The sequence below is a fragment of the Lathyrus oleraceus genome, chromosome 7 (assembly GCF_024323335.1).
Source record: "Lathyrus oleraceus cultivar Zhongwan6 chromosome 7, CAAS_Psat_ZW6_1.0, whole genome shotgun sequence".
NCBI classification, from domain to species: Eukaryota; Viridiplantae; Streptophyta; class Magnoliopsida; order Fabales; family Fabaceae; genus Lathyrus; species Lathyrus oleraceus.
In genome coordinates, this window is record NC_066585.1 from 113,715,860 (window position 1) to 113,733,477 (window position 17,618).

The 17,618-nt window shown below is 37.9% G+C and overlaps 1 protein-coding gene across 1 annotated transcript; it reads left to right on the plus strand.

Annotated features, from left to right (window-relative positions):
- Nucleotides 1-11,999: 11,999 nt before the first annotated feature.
- LOC127107244 (GDSL esterase/lipase At1g29670) lies at nucleotides 12,000-13,308 on the plus strand. Its single transcript, XM_051044545.1, has 4 exons — nucleotides 12,000-12,240; nucleotides 12,320-12,444; nucleotides 12,531-13,011; nucleotides 13,100-13,308. The coding sequence occupies exons 1-4, from the start codon at nucleotides 12,000-12,002 to the stop codon at nucleotides 13,306-13,308; spliced, it is 1,056 nt and encodes a 351-aa protein (XP_050900502.1).
- Nucleotides 13,309-17,618: the final 4,310 nt, after the last annotated feature.

Genomic DNA, 17,618 nt, shown 5'->3' on the forward strand with positions numbered 1-17,618 from the left:
TATTACGGAATAGAAGACCTCCACTGACTCCCCTCAACAGGACATCCTAAAGCAAGTTCCCAGTCTCGGGGTCCTCGGATTGATCAGCGAGAATGCGCCCACCAGAGCTAACATAATCACGTCTCGGAGGAGAGGCCTCGACTGAGTTCTCGGGAAATGGTCACCAGAGTCGACGATTTCTAAAGGAACATCATGTCGTTACGGAACATCCGTAGGACATAATATATCCAAAAGAAACCTCGCCTGGGTGTGGTTCTTCACGAACGACTTAACGTAGCAACATGCCACGCAAGCCTCATGATCATCCACTCTAAAACCTGTGTGTACACTCAAGCCTGGGTAATGGGCTTACCTCTCGTAGAACATCCCATCCCAACAAACAAACAACAGCTCCAACAGATACAGCAGATGAATGCAAGCAAGTAAGTAAATAAATGTACAAAAGCATGAACACCCAATGAACCAGAAATCACAAAAGCTAGGAGGGACTCGCTTAGGGAAGATGGAACAGCAAGAGGTCAACTGCTTAAGTCCCCAGCAGAGTCGCCAGCTGTCGCAACCTGAAAAATACAGTATGCGAAAAAACAACCGGCGAAAGAAGAAGACAGAAGAGTCGCCACCGTGCGTTATTTATCCCAAAGGAGGGAAAGGAAACGCTCGAAGTAAACCTAAAAAAAGGAAAGGACAAGACGGGGTCTCGCAACCAAATCTTGGGTTCGGGAGTCGGTTATGCGAAGGGAAGGTATTAGCACCCCTACGCATCCGTAGTACTCTACGGGATCCACTTTTGTGGTTCTTGTCTAAAGGGTGTGAGTTTACCTAATGTGTTTATTTACTAAAAAAGGTTAAGAGAAATGACTCGCGCGGATGTCGCATCCACTGCATACGTATCTCATCTGAATATGAGAATCAAAGTCTTCGTAGCTCGGCTGACCTACGGGTTGGGGGGATGTGTGCTCGCTAAGACATCGCGTCTTATGCCTACGTATCTCATCTGGAATGAGAATCAGAGCAAGCCGTAGTTCGGCTAACTACGGGGTTATGGATTGGGTTTTGGACGAACAACGTTACTACGCAATCTACCGGATGCTCGACCTTTGGAGACTTACTCGCCTGTAGTAGAAGGAGATAACATGTTGCTATGGGTTTTAGGGTTTGTTCGCGTTGTAGGAACGCGCATGCAAAAAGGAAGTCCTAGGCGAAGGAACAATGCTACCTTAATTGGCATGCAAACGGGAGACTATCTGAAGCCTTGTGTCCTATGGGGAAGCGATCACACCACACACAACATGTATCTTAAAGTAAAATGCCACCAAGGGGCTCAAACATTGCCTCCTATCGAGGTCTTCCAGCTAAGAAAGCGATAAAGTACGAGAAAGGGAAAAAATTACCACACGGATAAAGATCCGAAGTTACAGCAATTAAAGGATTAGCAACCCTGAGATCTCTCCAGCTAGACCATCAAAGAAAATCAGTCAATACCAGTAATCAGAATAAACCTCCGCATGGTATCCCTGCAAGAGTATGTGAGTCCTCACAAAAACTCGACAAAAAGGGTTAGGCAAACAAGATGAAATCAAGAGAAAACAATGCCATGGCAACACGAGACAGATGAGAACAAAACAGCACGAAAAGCGAATATTGTCACATTCGCGACTGCATCGCTTAGCGAAAGCTTAGCGAAGCTTCGCTGCGTGCTCGCCTAGCGAAGCGGCTAGCGAGCGCCTGCGGGTTTTGGATTTTTCAATGATAATAGTACGATTTTAAGGACTCCAAACCCTATGGCATTCATCTCAGAAACGAAATTATTAAACATTCAAATCATTATTCACATATTCATACACAAATATAAACCCGTGGGCAAAACCTGACGTTACCTCATACATTCATAGTATTCAGATTCAAGGCATAGAGTAGTAGGAACAAAGGCATACCTTATGAGAGAGACCGATCGAACGACGCGGCTGGATTTGTAAAGCTCTGTTAGGGTTTGCGTGAGGCGGAGGCAAAAGAGTGTGTGAATCGGAGTGAACTTCTCAGAGCTGCCTGAAGATTGCTGCAGAGTAGTTCCTAGGTCTCCTTCTCTGAAGACCTTTCTTCGGTGAAACTCCAGTGAAACTCCAAGTGTCTAGTCCTCTACTGCAACTCTTATATTTATAGACTGATTTCGTGGGTAGTGGGCTCAAATGAGGGCAACTCAAGCCCAAAATCTTTCTGATATTTTCTGAAGTGCGCGCCCTTCGCCTAGCGAAGGACCTGCTCGCCTAGCGAGCATGACAATACTTTTCGCTAGGCGAAGCATCTGCTCGCCTAGCGAGCATGACAGCTCAGCAGCAGATTCTTGCTTCTTCCATCCTGGCGATTTGCACGATGAATAGGCCCCATCTGGCCCTGTTGGTAGTACCTCAAGTCTTTTCCTTGTGTTGACTGATCGTCTAAGTAGAACCCACAAAGTGTCCTGGATGATGTCCGAGCTTCTTGGAGCTAATTCTGATTGACATGATGCAATGTGGTATGAAATGCTAAATGACCTAAAAAGTGAATGCATGAATGAGGAGGGAAAATTTTGGGGTGTTACAATCGACCAAGACCTTGTTGATAGTTACCCCTTCCACTTTGGCCCTTATCAGCAATGATTTCAAATGATTTTTCATAGTCATCGTGGATCTTTCAAAAACTGCTTCTTGGCTTTCAGCAGAGCCATCGTTTAGCACAAAATAGCATCTTGGCTGGTGCAAAGCCATTTCTTCAACGTCAGCATCGTCTACCGACTCCTCCACTTCAGTCACACAATTATATTCTTGTGGTAGAATTGAGACCACGTTGACCAAGATGTCCAGACTTGCTTCGGACTCTGAATTGAAGTCATCAGTAACTTCATTAGAACATTTCTCAGTCGGTCGGCGGACATACTCTCTGATTCGTTCTTTTGCTGCTGTGTTGACCTTCACAACAACCTTCTTTCCAGCATTCGCCCCATTGGCCATGCCTCTTCCAGCTATTCCTCTAGCAGCCTCTCTTTCGGCCTGCTTACGCCTCTGGAAGCGTCTCCATTGAGTCCTCGACATGGGGTTCTTCCCCAAATAATTTTCAGAGACATGAGTCCTTTTTTCAGACTTGAACTCATGCTTGTAATTAATTGCTAGACCTCCTCTAGCAGCAGCAATAACCCCTTGTGGGGTCTCTTGTTTTCCCTGATGCTTGACCCAAGTGCCTTTAGGGACACTTGTCGACGGTACAAAGCTCCTAGGCCTCGCCTGGGTATTTTCCACGACCTTTTTTGAGTCTCTTTCATTCTGGCACGCTCTGGTCGGCCCGTTTCTTTTGCTTTTGCCCAACTGCAGCTTCTGGAAATTTTCCGTGGCTATTTTGTCGGTGACAGCACCACATCTAGGGTACAGGCAGACTTGTGAACCCTTGTTCTTGTAGCGATACAGGAAATCTACTAAGTCTTCATCAGCCCTTGGGTAAACTTCAGCTAAGTCAATGTCTGGGCTTTCACCAGTTTGCTCCAGCATGCCGGCCTCACCATATTCGGTGATCTCGACTGGCTCCACAAATAGAGCTTCCTCCTAGTGGAGTGGGTCAACATCGATCTTCATTCTGCGGCCAGCAAATTTCAGCCTGCCTTCTTGAATCGCTTTCTGAACCAGATCCCTGAAAAGGTAACAATTAGAAGTATTATGACCAAGATAGTTATGATACTTACAAAAACCTCTTTTCTTCCTTTGTTCTAATGGTGCTATTTTAGTACCAGGTGGCACCACCATTTGACCATCTTTGACTAACAGGTCAAAAATTTCCTCACACTTTGTCACATCAAAAGTATAAGTTTTTGAAGGGAATTTTGGGTTGTTTTCGACAGGATTTTTTCCCTGCGCAGGAAGTAATGATCGACACTCGTAGGCGGATCCTAGCTTTAATTCAGCCACGTCAGAGAGGAGGGAAAGTTGTTTACTCTCAAACACTCATTATGAGATAAATCTCCTAACTCTGTTAGATATCTGGCAACATGCTCTATTTCCGATTCACCAGAATCTCCCCCAAACTTAGTGTATTTGGGCACTTTCATTCCCCTCGGTGCCTTAGTTTGGAGAATAAATTCAGCCAACGGTGACGCGTATAGTGGCCTTTGCAATGTGGCACCCATACCATTTCTAGCCATAATCCTTTCGACAATAGTTGTCAAATTATTTTCTACTGTTAAGTCTTCTTGTCGATGTTGATCGATAATTTGATCAGCATCCTGGTGTCGGTTAACCAATACCATCTGGTTACGTCCTGCGACTCCTGATTCAACGCCTTGATTTTGTTGGGGTCTAAGGATTTGGCCTTCGTGGACTGTCTCATCTTCTGCTGCCCCTACCTTCATATATACAGGAACAGTTTGCCTAACCACTTGTGCCATCTGTCGAGCCGGTGCCCCCAAAAAATTACACAAGCGCGTCAACTGATTCGCCACCTGCCTATTTGTTTCAGCAGATTCCTGTATAACTGGATTGAAAACTGTACCCATTTGATTGGTCAACATATTAACCAACTCATGGTTACTATCATCCATTTGCTGCCTCAACACCGCTATTGAAGTGTTCGACAGCGGCATGGTTCTGTTCTGAGTATTATTCCTAATGTTGCCCCCTTGTGTTGATCCTTGCAAGGATGGATTTGTGTTTTGGGCGTTGTCTGAAAACAATGTTGCACTTCATGTCGACTGATATCCTGGCATTAAGGAATACGGCATTCCATAAAGAGGATCTGTGGTGCCAAAGCGAGGCACGTAAGGTCTGAACGTCGTTATCGTTGATCCTGAACCCCCCGGTGGAGGTATAGGAATCGATGTTCCAACCGCACCCGTAGTCAACATTGTTGAGGCTGCACCTGTCATCGGTGGCAAAGTGGCAACTTGTGAGATTACTGTTTCCGTAGTGGATAAAGTTCCTCGTGGCACTTCATCTGTATTGGAATCTGACATTTTCAAAGTTTCTCGTGGCTTACTATATAGTTTGTCACTTCTAAGTTTCATACAATTTCACAACTACGCTAGCACTGTCCCACTGGGCATGCCATTTTGTTTACTGTGGAAATTGGTAAACAACCGCCGGTCTTTCCTAGGTCTTGAGACTAAGGGTTACTTGCCGGATCGACCAGTTGATCCTAGGACATGTGCTAGTGCAGGTGTGGCTTATTCAATTCGACGGACTAACTTTGTGAGGAATGACTCCTGACAAAGTGTTGAACAAGCGCAGGTTTTTCCACACGAACGGTTTAAACGATGCTATAGCCTATGGGTGACTCGTGACCGACAACGCTACAACATTCAAAGGATGTAAACGACGAACACACTTTTGGTGAACTCTATTATCATAATAGAATCAGTGTCGACAGCGTAAACGACAACGTAAAGTGATAACTCAAAAGTAAATGAAATTAAAATAAAATGTTCAACGGGAACAATTGAAAAGTAAGGAAGTTACATTGAAATAAATGTGGTGATTCACATACATAGCACTCTTAAAAACTCTTGCTTCCTCGCGCTGGGAATGAGAAGTTTGTTACAAGTGATTTTTAGTACAAGGTGAACACCTCGAGCCCCTCGTGGGATATCCTATTTATACTAAACTAAAGAAACTGCCTACAGGCTAAAAACTCCTAAAAACTAGCAGACGTCGTGCCACACGATCTGCAAACCGTTCTACCCACGTCTTGCAAACTGCTTCAGATTCTGGCGCTTTTATTCTTCTTGTAACTGCTAGTCATTTCCCAATTTTAAATTTCTCCAGCCCAGATATTCAGGGCGACACTGTCTTCTAAGTATTTGGCATGATCCAAAATCCTTTAAGTCCCCAGTCGACGGAATGGCCTGTCGACCAAACATGCTTCTCCCGTCGGCTTTATCCCTTGATGACTTATGTTTTTCAACTCTTGCTCATCTCAGGCACATCTTCATCCTTTGATCGGGTATAACCCCCAAATTCACAAGACCCTTTCACCAATTACGCTTTCAACATGTCTTAGAGATTTCTCGTGGTAACACACACATTCACCTGCAGCAAGAAATTAATTTTCATCTGCACAAGAAATATTACAATGTCATTTTTACCAAAACATAGTGTGAATGTTCACTGCAATGGTGAGACATATGAGTCTGAGTTATACGGGTTTTATTTTCTAAACACCGATACCATCCGACTTACGATCAAGAGAAATGCAAATTTCTTGCATTTGAAAACACGAATTCAATCCTGCATAGGATCTGGTATTGTGTCAAAGATCACGTATCAAAATCCATTTTTTAGAACAGTCAATGCAAGTTTACCCGCTAAAGGTAAGGGATGATGAAGATGTTAAATACATATTTGTTAGTCACGAGCATTCTGGCTGCAATTGTATTGAGTTGTATATTACTCTGCAACGAAGTATACCATCTCAGCAATCTCAAATAACTAATCAGGATGAATCTGATGAATCTGATTCACAATACTCAGATGATGTCGATCCAGAAGCAGAAGTGTAACGTCCTTAATTTTAATGGATTGCGTAGAACTCATTTTTTTATTAATTATTAGAAGTAGCTAAATTAGCGTGACTATAATAGTTAAATATTAAGGAAAAAAAACCATTAAAAATAATATTTATATAATTTTAAATATAAAATTTTGTGTGATCGTTATATTTATTAAATAAAGCTTAAATAAATAAATAAGTAATCTAAAGAAAATTTAAATAAATTAATTATGAATATATTAAATAATATAAAATATAAAATATAGTGTGTGATTATCATTTTATAAAACTAAGTTTAAATATATATTAAATTAATTTAATACTTAATGATAATATGTGTTGTTGTTTTCCTTTTAAACCAAATTTAAATAAATATAGTAAATGAATTTAACACTTAATGGTATGTGTTGTTATTATTATTTTAATTTTAATTTATTAATATAAATGGATGAATGTGGGTATGGAAGTAATATGGATGCATCATGCTAGTCTTGGTTGGAAAATACAGTACAGGAAGTAAGTGAGTTACGTAAAACACACAAAGTGGAGATATTTAATTCAAAATTGAGAATTCAATTTTGACTAAGTGAGGTAGTTCCTAAAAATAGTGGAGGGTAGTAGACTAAGTTTGAGTGGATAGATCAAATTAATAAAATTCAGTTTATTCCTATCCAAAAGTCCGGTCTTCCACTTCCCCAAATTCCTCCTTTGTTTGTTTTAACCGGTGTCACTTATGTCCCTCTTTTCCCTCAACTTCCAGCTTTCTAAAAATCTATTAATTCAATTGTTCTCTCTCACAAAAAAATAAATATATATTCAACCTATACCATTACAATTTCATAAAAGACACCACAGAATTTCTACACATTAAAGAAATACCAAGCACTCGGTGGGTTAATCAATCGTAGGAGATTAAAAGTCAATATTAGTAGAGACGACTCGTAAGGTAAAGGCTTTTTCCCCGTATATTCATGCTACATAGGATACTTTTGTGAACTAATGGTAGAATCTGTGTAAAAATAAATAAATAAATAATAATAATAATTAATATTTATTCGTTTGATTCATATATAAATTTTGTTATTAATTTCATCTTTAATTTAATCATATTAGTGATTATATACTGGCCGAATATTCCTTCCTTAGTAGTCAACAATTATAATTGTAGTTATTAGCCGATAGGTACTCCTATCATGATTTTGATATATATATTTGTGTGTCAATTAATGAGGTGGTTTCAATTGTGCACCTTCAATTATGCACCACAAGTTTCAGATAGTACCAGTAAAAAGAAGGAAATCCAACGTTATTATTTGGTCCGGCAATTCGGTACCTACGTCACTGTTACTATTAGGCACATATAAATAATAAATTAGAGTTATATAATGTTCCTGCTATGAACATATTATTAATAAATAATCTATATTTTGGTACTGTTGTGTGTTTGGAATATTCATGATCATAAAGTTTCCATTTGAATGAGTAATAGAAAATGATTCATAAATGAATTTTTGGTTGAGTATTATAGAAAAGATTATATGTATATGACTACTTTCTGAGTCTTTTGACAACACGTGGTTTATTTTAGAAAATGACTTTCTTAAATTATTGAGACATACATCATATAAGATATGTATAGATGAGTTGCTGCGGTATGCCATTGTGGCAAGGTTGACGCTTTTGGGCCTTTGTGGCAAGAGCCTTTGTGGTAAGGTTGACGCTTTCGGGCCTTTGTGGCATGAGCCTTTGTGGCAGTCCCCATTGGAATGGGATTATTTTATTTATCCGGATCATTTGTGTCTCATATAGTAGTTTCAGTCACATTGCATTTCATATAAAATAAGTAATCACATAAAAAGAAAATATTAATTATATTTTGATTGTTGAAGTTTTATTATTGGTTTATGATATTTTCTTATGGTGAGTTTGATTCAATATGGATATGGAATTTGACCTTTACAATTAATATTTTAGGTACTCAAGGAGAAATGCATGATTGAATGTGTTGCTTGAATTGTGTGCGGGGAAGAAAACATGGTTTTGCAAAATTAGCATTTTATTTAATAAGAGAAGAACGCCACTTTATTTCACTTATTGCTAGCATCCGAACTCGTTTAGAAATATGAATATTGATTTTATTCTATTAGGGATTTTCCAACTATATCTCTAAATTTTATTAATTCTACTATTCTCTAAATTTTATTTCAGTTATCGTTATATAATATTTTAATATATATATATATATATATATATATATATATATATATATATATATATATATATATATATATATATATATATATATATATATATATATATATATATATATATATAAAATAGCTGCACTTTAATAGCATCATTAAATAATATCTTGAAAAAAATCCGGGATGTTACAAGAAGCAGAAGTAAATGTTGTTAATGAAGAAGAAGAAGAGACCGAGACACAGGTCGATCATATGTTGAACAACAACATTGAAGATGATGATCAACTAGCGCCATTACCTCCAAGTCATGTCTACAATCCGCCTCAACATATGACAAACATGGATCTGCATGACGATGAAACATCCAACTGTGTTTTTTATAACCCGTATCCATGATCAAAAGGCAATTTAAATGTGGGAGACATGTTCCGGACTGAAGAAGAATGTGTGCGAGCTATCAAAAAATATCACATGAATAACTCTGCTGATTTCACAGTGAAACACACTGATTCGAGAAGGTATGTCATCGAATGTCGTAACATCCTTTGTAAGTTTTTGTTGACTGCGTCTCACAAAAAGAAAAGCGACTTTTGGGAGATAGCTTCAATAGACCCACCTCACAGTTGCATTGCAACTAACGTTGAACAAGATCATCATAAATTAAGGACTTCATTGATATGTCAAGACATTTTTCCGCTTGTTAACAAAGACCCATCATTGAAGGTGAGTATAATTATATCTCATATCAGAACAAGATATAATTATACTCCATCTTACAAGAAAGTGTGGATAGCGAGGACAAAGACTGTTGAACAGGTATTCGACAACTGAGAGGATTCATACAAAGAGTTACCACGGTTTTTATGGGCACTAAAAACGTACGTGCCAGGAACTGTTGCAATTATGGAGACATTGCCAGCAATTACGCCAGACGGAACCTGTATTGCTTGAAATAGAATCTTTCACCGTCTCTTTTGGGCGTTTGACCCGTGCATCAAATGTTTTTCATTTTGCAAACCAATTATTCGAATTGATGGAACATGGTTATATGGCAAATACAAGGGTACTTTGCTTATGGAGGTTGCACAAGACGGCAACAACAATGTCTTTCCCATTGCCCTTGCTCTGGTTGAAGGTGAAACTGCTGGTGGTTGGGGTTTCTTTCTTCGACATCTCAGAACACATGTGGCTCCACAACCAATCTCTGTTTGATTTCTGATAGACATGCTGCCATTTAAGAGAGCTTACAATAACCATGACAACGGATGACATGATCCTCCTTCTATCCATGTCTATTGCATTATACATATCGCAAAAAACTTCATGCGTGCAATCAAAGAAAAGAGCCTTCGCAAGAAAGTGGAGAATGATGAGTATGCTCTAACTCAGTCGACATTTCAATATTACAGTGATGAAATTAGACTGTCTAATGAAGATGCAGGAAGATGGCTGAATAACATACTAGTAAAGCAGTGGACAAGGGCATTTGATGAAGGATGTCGATGGGGCCACATGACAACAAACCTTGTGGAATGCATGAACGACGTATTCAAAGGCATTAGAAATCTGCCAATAACCGCCTTGGTAAAATCAACCTATTATAGGTTGGCTTCAACCTTCGCAATCATAGGTGAAAGATGGAGTGCAATGTTAATGTCAGGACACAATAAGAGGTAAAAGTGATGAAAGAGGAGAGCATCAAAGCTAGCACACACGCAGTAATAGTCTTTGACCGTCATAGGCAAAATTTCAGCGTGCAGGAAACAATTAACCACAATGAGGGGAGACCAAATTTAGCCTATGTTGTCAAACTAAACAGAAATTAGTGCGACTGTGGAAAATTCCAGGCCTTCCTCATTTCTTGCTCCCATGTCATTGCAGCATGCGCACATACTTGTCAAGACGCTTACAACCATCTATCTGATGTTTACAAGACCATTACTGTCATGAATGTGTATAACAAAAGCTTCTCGGTGCTACCAATGGAAGAATATTGGTCTCCATATGAATGTGACATAGTTTGGCACAACGACGAGATGCGTAGAAAGAAAAAAGGACGGTCAAACAACACACGTATCAAAATAGAAATGGATACGACAAATAAAATGATAAGACTATGTAGTATCTGTCGTCAACCAGGACACAATAAGAACAACTATCCCAATCGAGGAGCATCATCTGAGTCATAATCTTTTTGTAACATTGAATTTTTGTAACCTTCAATTTTTATATATCATTAAGTTTTTGTTACAACAAGGTTCACAACAAACATCACTACAACATAAGCAAACGGAAAACAAAATATTTCTAACTGATTACACCAATTAAAGTGATGTCATCTCGTCCAAAAATCATTTCCCTAGCATCCTTATCAGTTTTCATTCGCACCCAATCAAATATACTATCGAGTCTCTCAATACTTCTAATTTTTTCCCCTTCTGATATTTTTCCATCTAACCAACGAATCAACTCCCTTTTCAGTTGATCGAAAGTAACGATGCTCTAGAAGAGCATCAACATCTGAGTTTTGTCTCTCGAATAAATCACCTTTACATAGCGGCGACGAACACCAAACTTGTTTGCAAAATGATGAAATGAGATGTGGAAAAATGATTCACACAACACCTCTATGTATAACAAAAATAATTACACTTTGCACTGAGGCGCATACCAATTGGTGCCTCATCTCAAAATTAACACATGGGCGTCAATTGAATTGGCTGCACCATGTGCCCTAACCAATCCAATTGACGCCTCCTCTCTAAGTTTAAGAGGAGACGCCAATTTGATTGGCGCCTCCTCCTAAAAATGAGGTAGTTTGAAAAAAAAAAAAAATAAGGATTGTTTTGAGATTTTTTTTAAAAAATTAGGGGTATTTAGGTAAAAAATTCGAACAAATAAGCATTTTATTTTTAAAAAGCTAAATCCCTTTTTGAAAAAAAAATTATCCATTAATTATTTTGTGAAATAATTTAACTTTGTGAGAACGTGATTTTGTGCTAAATTGTAGGTGTCTTCGCTTATCTTTTTTTGGTAAATATCCAACTTTTTAGCGGAAAACAACAGTTGGCCTCTGTAAATAAACTCTTGCTAAATTCTGTATCCAAAAAAAACGTGTATTTTTAAATACATGCATGCATGTATTTTTAATTCAATTGTTAGAATTCATTGTGCCATTCTAATTTCTAACATTTAAGATAAATATAGCTATCCCCTCTCTCTCTATATATATATTACTCAAAATACTTTGGATCATAAGTGATAACCAACTTTTGATTTATGATATTTGAAATGGATTGTGAGATTAAATTATGTCTGGTAATTATTTTTTTGTTCTCCAGTGCAACGAATTGTGTTTTTGGAGAGCCCCAAGTACCTTGTCTTTTCATTTTTGGAGATTCTTTATCAGATAGTGGAAATAACAATGACGAATCTACCGATGCTAAAGTTAATTACAAACCTTATGGGATTGATTTTCCTTCTGGTCCTACTGGAAGATTTACCAATGGCAGAACTTCTGTGGATATACTCGGTAATATACCGACCGACAGAAAATTATCACATACATAGTTTGCATTTTTTACATTGTACCTGTAATTCTAATATTGCAGGTGATCTTTTGGGATTTGACCATTACATTCCACCCTATGCAAATACCAATGGTGCAGACATTGTTCAAGGTGTTAATTATGCATCTGGTGCAGCAGGAATCCGCAATGAGACCGGAACACATTTGGTAATTCAATGTTGCGCGTTGGATTGAAAGTTTATATCATAGTACTCATTCACACAAATTTAGTAACCATGTTGAAAATGTTGCAGGGTCAAGATATCAGCATGGGAATGCAGTTAGAACATCACAGAGATATTGTTTCTCAGATTGCTAAGAAAGTTGGGAGTGAGGAAGTGCAACAACACCTTAATAAGTGCTTATATTATGTGAATATAGGAAGCAATGATTACCTTAACAATTACTTCCTGCCAGAATATTATCCATCTAATGGAAAGTATAATGCTGACCAATATGCTGTAGCGCTTGTCGAAGAACATTCAACTTATTTAAAGGCATTGCATGATCTTGGAGCAAGAAAGTTTTCTCTGATTGGATTGGGGACTATAGGTTGCGTTCCACATGAAATGATTAGACATGGGAAAAAATTGTGTGTTGAAGAGGAGAGTAAAGCAGCACTACTTTTCAATGACAAACTTAAAGCCCTTGTCGACCGTTTCAATGAAGAATTACCTGATGCAAAGTTCATCTTCATTAACACTGCTATCATGAAAGATGATAGCCTAAAGTTTGGTATATAAACATTTTTCTTCTCATAATAACTCAATCACTTTTCTTTTCACGTTTATATATTATTAATTTTGGTTGGTTTAACTTTCAGATATGATGAATTTGATATGTTGCAAAGTGGGGTCAAATGGGCAGTGTATTCCTAATGAGGAACCATGCAAGGATAGAAAGATGCATCCATTTTTTGATGAATTTCATCCAACTGAGGTGCTCAACAATGCCACTGCAAATATGGCTTATAGTTCTCCTGATCCAGCCTTTGTGTACCCAATGGATATCAGTCATCTTGTTAAGTTGTAACAAGATGGATTTTTATCGTCCGGGTTTTTCTATTGAATTATTCAGTCCAAGAAAAAGTTAGAGGTGATGATTATGCACTCATCTTCGTAAGAACTATGAAGGAAAAGTTAGATACGAATGTTGTAGAATTAGTTCGATGCTCTGATATAATCCAAATTGTAGGTCAAATCTAAGTTAGTTAGGGTTAGGGTTTGTCATTTATTAGTCAAGTCACTTAATTGTATATAAATACATATTGTAATTCAGTTTTATCATTAATCCTAATAATACAATTAATGCTCTTTTACTCTCTCTCTTTCTCTCTTCACTAAAAGTGTCTCACACACTAACAAATTGATATCTAGAGCTCTAATTAGTTTCTTAATCGCGCTTTCAAGAATCACATGTCAGTGATCGTGTTTTCAGGATCGTGGATTATTAATCGTGGTTGCCGTAAAGATGAATGTTAACAATGACATTCCGAATTCTCTTCCAATTCTTGATGACAAGAATTGGATTCGATGGAGAAAACATATGCATTCTATGTTTGGCTTTCATGAAACCCAAGAAGTGGTTACTAATGACATCACTGAGCTTGCTGAGAATGCAACTGATGCTCAAAGAATCGCGAACAAGGAGATCAACAAGAAAGACTATAAGAATGCGTTTTATTACTAGTACAAATAATACATTTCATGACATGGCGAATTTTGATCGGATTTCTGATGTTGAATCGACGAAGGAGGCATGTGATATTCTTATCAAGTATTAAGAATGAGGTGAGAAGGTTAAAGTCTTCAAATTGAAGACGTTATGAAGGCAATATGAATGATTGCAAATGGGAGAAGAAGAAAAGATTGCAAGCTATGTCTCGAAGGCGTAGAAGCTTGTTCATCTCATGAAAGGTTGTGGTGAAAATCTAACTGATAAGATGATAGTTGAGAAGGTAATGTGTACATTAACCTCTCACTTTGATCATGTTATTGTTGCTATTCAAGAATCCAGCAATCTTGAAACATTGAAATCGGAAGATTCGATTGATTCGTTGGAGACATATGAGATGAGGATTGTCGAAAGGAAATGTGTTCAAGATTTGATACAAGCTCTCAAGGCTCAGACACGGAAGAAAATGGTGGTTCCAACAAGTTCAAGGAAAAATGAGACAAGACTTATAGCAAGATTTCTTCGTCGAACTCTCAAAAGCATAAGGTCGATGATAGGGTTTCTAAATCCTCCAAAAGAGGAGAAGGAAACTCCCATTAGAAAGACAAAAAAAGATAAACAAAAAGGTGTGCTCAATGCTATAATTATGAAAAGTGGGGTCACTTTGTCAAGAATTATTGGTACATGAAAAACAAGGGAGTGACAAAAGACAATGAGGAAGGAGAAAACCTTGCACGCCAAGATTCAGATGATTCTGAAGACATGGTGGTTATAGTTGCAGTTGCAGATGAGCATGTCAACACCGAGATATGATTTCTCGACACAGGCTGTTTGAATCACATGACTGGTCGAAAAGTGTGGTTAGCAAGTTTTGACGAGTCTAAGAAGAGCAAGGTCAGACTTACTGGTAATAGCTCATTTCAAGCACAAGGTACTGGAGTAAAAGTTATGATCAAAGATATACTATATGTACCTGGAATGAAGTGAAACATGTTAAGTATTGGACAATTGGTCGAAAAAGGTTTCTCAGTGGTTATGAAAGATTGAGCCTTTGAACTGTCCGACACCCAGAATAATTTGGTCTTAAAATATCCTCTGTCGAAGAACATGACATTTAAGACCATGAACATTTCGGCTGAGGTACAATGCCTCAAAACAGTTGTCGACCACAAGAATAGTTGGTTGTGGAATTTGAGATTTGACCACTTGAATTTTAGGTCACTCAATCAACTGATTACTCAAGATATGGTAACTAGTACCAAGTCTTGAAATGCCTGACAAAGTCTGTAAAGGTTTCTTAATAAGGAAGCAATCCAGAAAGTCTTTTGTTTCGACTATCCCAATGAGGTCCTCTTGCATACTAGAAGTAGTACATTCATATGTATGTGGCCCATTTGAGGATCATACTGATGACTTCTCGGCAAGTGTACTGATACTGTAAAAGTAATAAAAAGATCAAATCCACAGGGATTTTCTTCAAGAAAGACAAAATATGTGCAATTTATAAAAAAAACTAGTAAAAAGGTGGGGGGTTCGAGTTTCGGTGCGAAAAGTAAATAAACGAGTAAGCAATGTCACGAAAGCAGTCAGGTTGTGTTGTAGAATCCTTTATTCCTCTATTGTTGATGTTTGACGCCATGTTTGAATAATCTAATCACTATAATCTCACGGTGAATTAACAAAACCGTTATAGTTGATCCCTTAGGAAATAACTCACTAACCATTACTCTGAGCTTTCTATCCCTAGTCCGCCAGTATAAACAGGGTTAGGCGATGTCTAGAACGTTAATTCTCCATGCCACTGCTTAGGGTTTCCTATCCATATTTAACCAACATAAGTGCAACAATTGCCATAGGTCCAACATATAGACTAATGGTCAGTATTACATATCTGTCAAAAAAATCAGATTAAAAGAGTATCTCACATAAAAAGAATTACAAACAAGAAGCAATTGAATAATATTATAGGTCAATAGGTTCATACAATGGTCAAATCAACATAGAATTCAACAATATAAAAATAAGTTCATCATAACACAACCTAACCTAGAAGAGTTTAACTACTCATAGTGTAATTGAAACTACCATAATTGATAGATGAAAATAACATGATAATTTCCTTGAAGAGATGGCCTATAATGGATTCAAATGCTCTAAAAATCTCCATTTGTGCTCTCAAATTCGTATTTCAATCTCTCAAAATCGTAACCCTTGTGAAAGTGCACAAAATCCCCTTTTAAAGGTGTTAGAATGGATCAGAACATGTTAGAAAGGCCCATAAAAAGTACCTATCATACGTGTGATGCCTTGCATCATGCACACATTGCAACTTTAAAGACCTTATCATGTGTGCGATGGTGCGTGTGATTATTCAAGTGGATGCATGCTTTTGCTCCCTTTTCCACTCAAGTTTTCACTAAGTCCATAATTTTCATACTTAGCTATTTTTTCCTCATTCCTTGGTCATTCTTCTTCATTTTAGCTCAACTTTCACTTGTTTTGCTCTGATTCTTCGACTAAATATATGCAATGATGGTCTGTCATCACATACCATTGGTGGAATCCCCTATTTTGTCTCATTTGTCAACGAGTAGAGTCGAAAGCTTTGGATCTATGTGATCAGGCGCAAAGACAAAGTATTTTCCATATTTAAGAAGAACCATGCAAGGATAGAAAGATGCATCCATTTTTTTGATGAATTTCATCCAGCTGAGGTGGTCAACAATGTCACTGCAAATATGTCTGATAGTCCTCATGTTCCAGCCTTAGCATACTCAATGGATATCAATCATCTTGTTAAGTTGTAACAAGATGGATTTTTATTGTCCATGTTTTTCTATTGAATTATTCAGTTCAAGAAAAAGTCTTATATTTCTTGCGTTAAACAACGAAATGCTAAGAGCTTTATTTTATTATGATTAAATGATGTATGAATGTTCATGAGTGCACGGATGGATGAACAATTTATTGGTTTCTATAACATTCAGGCACAGGGTTCAAAATATGGGATCACTGTGACGGGGAATATGGTTTAAGAATGATTTCTTTCAAACCAAGACTCTCACTTTGCAAGATCTAGGGCTTTTGAGAAATTGGATGTAAGACACTGTTCTTAGAGTCATGGACTCCCTTGACTGTCTTCCGATTATGTCAATTTACTTTCCAGGAGACAACTCCATTAAGAAAATCTACACTAAGCAAGATCTTTGTATCGACCCTCGCGGGGAGAGCTCCTGGGGACCTATACTACGTGACCATCGGTCTAGGCTGGCCAAGGTTAAATATTTTACAAAAGGGGTCTTAGGGTCACATGCTCTAATGAAGAGAAGGATGCTTACGCTGAAACCTCGACAGACATCAATACCTTTAAAAAAGTTTACCACTAAGTGAGGTTCTCGTATCGACCCTCGTGAGGAAAGCTCCTCGGGGACCTATATTACTCAACCTATCATATCTCAAGCAAACTCTCAGACTCGGATGGAAAGTCTCTTAGACAAGATTTAATTGCAATCATTATTAACCATTTTTTTCTTTGCCACAGAGGCAAAGTCATAGACAAAGGAAAAATATATATAGTTAGTAATAAAAGAATAAAAGAATAAAGATAGAAAAATAAATAAGCAGATAAACCTCTACACACGCAAAAAGACAACCTAAACTAGGCTTGG